At 44.9% G+C, this 6,003-nt stretch overlaps 1 protein-coding gene across 1 annotated transcript in view; it reads right to left on the reverse strand.

The window, feature by feature from the left end:
• The window catches only part of kcnq4 (potassium voltage-gated channel subfamily Q member 4), a 44,733-nt gene extending 40,389 nt beyond the window's left edge, over positions 1-4,344 (reverse strand). Inside the window, exon 1 of the mRNA XM_076106222.1 lies at positions 3,129-4,344. Within this exon, the coding sequence (XP_075962337.1) occupies positions 3,129-3,430 (302 nt within the window). The 5' untranslated portion in view covers positions 3,431-4,344. The remainder of the gene's footprint in view (positions 1-3,128) is intronic.
• Between the last annotated feature and the right edge of the window lie 1,659 nt (positions 4,345-6,003).

Here is a 6,003-nt window from a genome sequence, read left to right on the forward strand (position 1 = left end):
CAAGTCTAAAAACTCTAAATAATACATGACCGGTATATTTTCACCCTCCTTAGAACCATCAATCACTCTGGCTGATCAGTGCTGGGTCTTCATTTTCCTGTCCGTCCACATGGACTATTACTGAACATTTCAGGCTGGGGGTACTAAGATGGAGTGTGACAGCCAAGATCAAGAGATGACATGGCTTGTTGGGTTTCCACAGTACTGGCATTAGTTGGCACAATGCAGTGGGACCTGGTTGGGGACTGGTAGTCTGGCACACTGGAGTTCCACGGCCCCAAAGGACCTGCTGCTGGGATGAATTATTACGGGCAAAAACATGTGATGGTCTATATGTGGCACTGCCAATGGTGGAAATGGGTTAGAGGTCAAAGGTGAGGGGAAACACTGAAACCGATCCCTCTGAATGTAGTCGCTCATCTGCCAAGCTCATAGGGAAGGTTTGGGAAGTTCTACAAGCAGGTGTAACAAAAAGAAGCGATTCAAAGGTGACAAAGAGTTATTTTACCGTGAGTGAGCGAAGGGACCATAACAAGACACTTAACATTTAACGCACCATTTGAACCAGAGCCTCGGCAAACGCAAGAACCTGCACTGTCGTCTCAGCAACGGATCGGGTTGGTGAAAGGAGGAATTCTTATTCACAGAGGTTTCCAGGAACACTATTGTCTCTTTTAACAAGTTACCGCAAGTAAGTCTGTTCATCTAACTAATGCCAAGTTTCCAGGAAAGGAGGGGAGAGGAGAGGAAATGAGAGGAGCGGAGAAACTGAATTAGCATACAGCTGTTAAGAAGTGTCTCTTCCACAGCAGCCAGTTGAAATACAGATGTAAAACAGTTTACAATAGTGCAACCTGAGCCGTTTAGAGGGCAGGATGGTAAAGTTACACAAGATCTTTATCTAGAGCGGAAATCTGTCTCTATGAGGATGCATCTTGTGTGCAGCTGTGACCGAAAACAAGGAGGGGTGAGGAGTGTGGTGGGACCTGAGTGGGTGCCCGTGGAGAGACATTACAGTGGAGAGCTACTTCACCCCTTTCCCCATTCCCGCTCCAACACACACCTGTGACGAGAGGCTCTCTGGAGGCAACGCATCTGTTTCAGCGTCCCCCATTACAATGCAGGACTAATTAAAGGTTCAGTGGAAGTTAGCAAAGCGCCGTACACACAGCAGTGTGCGGCTTAATTCAATTACAATAGATCAACGCCGCCTTAATTGAGCTTCACGGTACAATTCATTTTCCCCACGCATGGTACAGCTCTCAGCACGGCGAGCGCCTCACATGTAATTAATCAAAACAAGTGCACAGCTCAGGATGATGCTGTATCATGGGAATGATGCACTCTGCTTGACATATGTGCACTCAACACACATCATGTCAAAGTGGAAGGATTTTTTTAAATACAGGGTAAGATTTTAGTCGCAGGTAGATTTTGCAATCTGTTAAGACGGCAACATAAAACAGGACATCACTTCCAAAGTCAGTCCAGCTCCGTCTTTGAGGCCGTGGCATCTGAAACATGATCTGGGCACCTCAGAAGGGCCTGCCCTGCCTCTCTGCCAGAGAAATAACAATGATAGCATGGCTGCCATCCACTCTGACACCCAGTAACATCAGGGAGAATGTCACCCGCAACTACCCTGCAAAGGACATGGCTCTTAATGAGAAACACACTGAAACAAACATGTGACTTCTGTCTGTTGTGAGTGCAGAGACATGTTTGCAGTCCCATGGGAACGGAAAAGGCAGAAGCAAATAGAGAGAAGTGAAAGAGCTGAAGGGCAGCGCGAGACTAGCCTTTGCTGATCCGCACTCACTAATGCGCCAACGTTATATGACGAGAACACGTATGAGATGTTCTGCAGTGGGCTTTCCCCGTTCTAAACACATGATGGCATTGGCAGGAAGACTGCTGCTCTTTTCTAAACAATGACGGTGAAAGCACGGCCCGGTCCAAAAGAGCTCCCACACATGATGTTCTGTCCACTGCCAGGAGCAACTGGAGGACAGCTGCTGTGGCATAACTGTCCTGGGCTTCACTTGAAAAGACAGCGACATACACAGACACTCTTAGAAAACTGGAAATAATCACGGAGGGAACTTTGACTTTTTTCAACACTACCAAGTGTTTCGATTAAGTTGTTAAAGAGGTTACATTTAAATCTGACACGGGTGCACATTCAACCAAATGACAATTCAGAACAGTTTGGTTTGGACAAATACGTGCTGCATGTTATTCCTGGGCTGTTTGGAACAGCCATCGCTACCAGTGAGCTCGTACTTTTCCAGTGTTTACATGTTGTATACATTATAGAGCATATGGCACACGGGTACTTTGAATGGTAAATGGACTGTACTTGTTTTGCGGTTTTCTAGGCTTCCGACCACTCAAAGCGCTTTAACACTACATGTCATTCACACCCGTTCATTCACTGATGGCAGGGGCTACCGTGCAAGGTGCCACCTGCCCATCAGGACTAACTAACACTCATACCCATTCATACACAGCTACGGGAGCAACTTGGGGTTAAGCGTCGGTGACAGAATACTTTCTGCAGTTGCTTCAGTTTGAGTATGTTTAGTGCAAGATTATTCTTCACATGGTTAAAAAGCCGTCATGTAATTATTCATTCAGAATGAATTCAAGTGTTTTTTTACTAAGACATTATTTACTTCACTTGTTCATAAAAATGCTGCAACAAAAAAGTTCAGTCTCAATAAAGTTTTTAACCACACTTACAGTGAGAACACTGTTATTTTTCACTTTCAAATTCAGTTTATTCAGGGTCCTCCTGATGATTTAATCAGACACAGAAGAGGGGAATTAAACAGGAGACCCCGTGTTGTGATGATTAATGACATGTAACTGTGCTAACTGCCGCATAAGCAACTCTGCCTGGTTAATTGGTAAATGCATCAAATGACTGCTGGCGTGCACTGATCAAAACACATGATTGGAAACTAGTGTAATGTCGCCTATGTCGCAGCACGTGGCTTCGCTCACTGACTTTATTAATCTTTATAAAGTTTTTAGCTGATAAAAAGCCAAATGTTGAGTTTTGACATACGCTTCATTTGGTCACTCACCACAATAAAAACAAACGATGACGATGATGGCACACTTACATGAACGCATGGTAGATGAAAGCCCATCCTCTTGGTCTTTCCAGCACGTTGTACATGCAGTTTTGAAACTTTCTGAAGCGTTTGTTTGAAGGGGGGGTGTTGGCCCGGAATCCAGGCCGCCCGGGCAGCGGGGTGCCCAGCAGACCCGTGCTGTGAGACGCGTGTCCGCGCTCCGGGCTGGACGGTTCGCTTCTCTCCGTGTGAACAGCGGCGAGAGCCACAAACTCTACCCGCCTGTCGTCGTTCGAAGCCGGGGGCACGAGCATTCTGATGCCGCCGTTCTTTGACGGACTTTCTAACATCCTCAGCTTGGCACGATTAAACTATCCGGTAGGATTTGACACTTTTCACTGGATCATCCGCAGGAGCGCAGAGCAAAGTTTTGACCAAGTCATAGTCCGGTTTGTCTTTCCTATAAAGTGGACTAAAACTACTCTGCTGGTCAAAACACATGAGTGAATACCATCCCCTGCTGTCTCGGTTTAATTACTTCAGATGTAAAAGTTATCTGTAAATCAAGTCACGGTTGCAAAAGAACAGATGCATATTACTTAAATAAGTGCGTCGCACTAAAACGTGACCTTCAGCGACCATTGTTAAGAGTCAAATGTGAGAGGTAATCAGCGGGGTGCAGACGAGTAATTACGCATGCACTAACTCCGAGAACAGAGTGAAAGACCCGTCACCCCTTTGCAGAAGTAGCCCAAACTGAACCCAATCAAGTAACGCGTATTACCATAAATACACATGGAACGTGCAGTCATAAATCACTAAAAAAGCCACAGAGCAGGTGAGCGCAATGCTCGTGCGGTGAATCTGTGTCCGTCAAAACCAACTGTGTCCAAGTCTTTCATTAAGTTGAACTGTTCTTGTAGTTTGAATTGTCAGAGCGAGACTCGCCCCAGTCGCTAATACATCAGCCTGCTCTCCCCTTCTGGTGCGTCTCTCTGGTCCAGCGCTCGTGCGCTCCGGCAGGCGGGGTGGAGCGCGCAGAAGTGAAGACCATCAGCATGATGCCAAGGAATCGCAGAGGACCAACTCTAAAAAAACTCTGTCGAAAATGACAAATAAACGCTTGCCGGTGTACGCATGTGGTTTGCAAACGCTTACAGAGATGAAAACTCTCTCTCACTCTCACTCTCTGGTGAGTTAAGGTTCAGAAACAGAAGCGCGGGCGAGAGGCGAGGACGCGATGGGTAGACGCGTGGGAGGCACGCAGTGACGGGGAGAGGATGCCCGGACGGTGGTTTTCTTGTTTATGAAGCTTTCCCGGAAGAATGAGGTTTATAGAACTGATAACTATTATAAGAACTGCTGCTTGTGCATATATATGTAAATGCTTAAATTACAAATTATCTGGGGAGGATCCAAGCGCATCAGCTACCTTCCTTAATATTTCCAAAACATACTTTTTAACAGTGATTGATTAATTGTTTCAAGCTAAAATGACAAACAGCTTCTGAAATGTGAGGATTTATTGCTTTTATCTGTTTTATTTCACGGTAAATTGAGCATCTTTGGGGTTTGGACTGTTGGTCTGATAAAACAAGACATTTCTAAGACGTCATCTTGAGCTCTGAGAAATTGTAAAGGACAATTTTCACTAGGGGCAGACATTTTGACCCTAACATTTAATCAATAAGTATCTTATTGACTCTTATTGAAATCGTCTACGAAAATAAATATTAGTTGCAGCTGAAGTCTGCTCAAATATTGTGTTTTTATATACAAACAAACAAAACAACAGATAACATGGATATATACTTTCAATACACAAGATCCATTTGTAAAATGTCACCTCACATTTCAGACTGATTTGTCATGTTAACCAGTCTGAAAACCGTATTAAAACATTGCTGTTAGAAGTGCAGCCGTCAACAGTTGACCCCATCTTATAGGCACCAGTGAGTCCATCAGTCAATATGTGTGACTCTGAGTAAAGAGTTAAGGATTAGTGATGTTAAGCTATGTAATGGGAGCGGGCCCTGGGAATAATGTGTAGGTTAGTGACTTGTGAGAGACTCCAGCTGCATTCCCCCTCGCCATTCCACAGACCGGCATGATCCATAAGCAGCAGCAGCAGCAGCCACAATGAACGCACATACTTGGCATGAGTGACCTTCCTGTTGTTGTGTAACACTGTGGAACATTAACGCTGAACGCATGTCTATGATGGGTCAGTTCCTCTGTTTGATGCATGCAATAATGTGTATTTATATTCAGCAATTACTTTCATATCTTCTGCTTAACTATCAAGACAGTGATATCATTGAGTAATGAGTCACACTCGAGTGCGGGGACCGGAGATGTGAGTGATGAGGTGCTGGAAAAAGAGAGCAGGTTTGTTCCTCTGAACTCCTCATGTCTTGTCCTCGGCAGGAATTTACACTTTCAGTCGTCTGTTTTTATCTGAAAAGAGACATTGGCTCAAAGACGTGTATAATTGTGAATTACCTTTGGCATTTGCTGATGCCACTTTTGGTGGTCAGATGATACACTGAGGCCAGCGGGAGTTTGGGGGACCACCTCAACAATGCATTCCTCGGAGGCCCTCTTGACAGGCGAGGTCTCCGCAGGGCACAGTGCTCCATAACGCTCGTATTTGTGTCATAACCACAAGCCTCTGTGTGTGTCACAGTCATAGATTTAGAAAGCTCCGTGCACCGAGGTGCTGTCGCTGTGTCCCCCTGCACCTGTCTCTGCTGTCCCAAACGAATGTAGCCGTGGCATCGAGCCCCCTCCCACAATAAACACATTTCTGACATTTTCATTTCACAAAATAAACTTTTGTTCCTAAAATCTTTGACCCTGAAGTAATTTTATGAAAATTGTAATAAATAGATTAATTCTATGGTTGTTTCAGTTTACTAGACTT

The sequence above is a fragment of the Anarhichas minor genome, unplaced genomic scaffold (assembly GCF_050575085.1).
Source record: "Anarhichas minor isolate MPS153535 unplaced genomic scaffold, ASM5057508v1 ptg000033l, whole genome shotgun sequence".
NCBI lineage: Eukaryota > Metazoa > Chordata > Actinopteri > Perciformes > Anarhichadidae > Anarhichas > Anarhichas minor.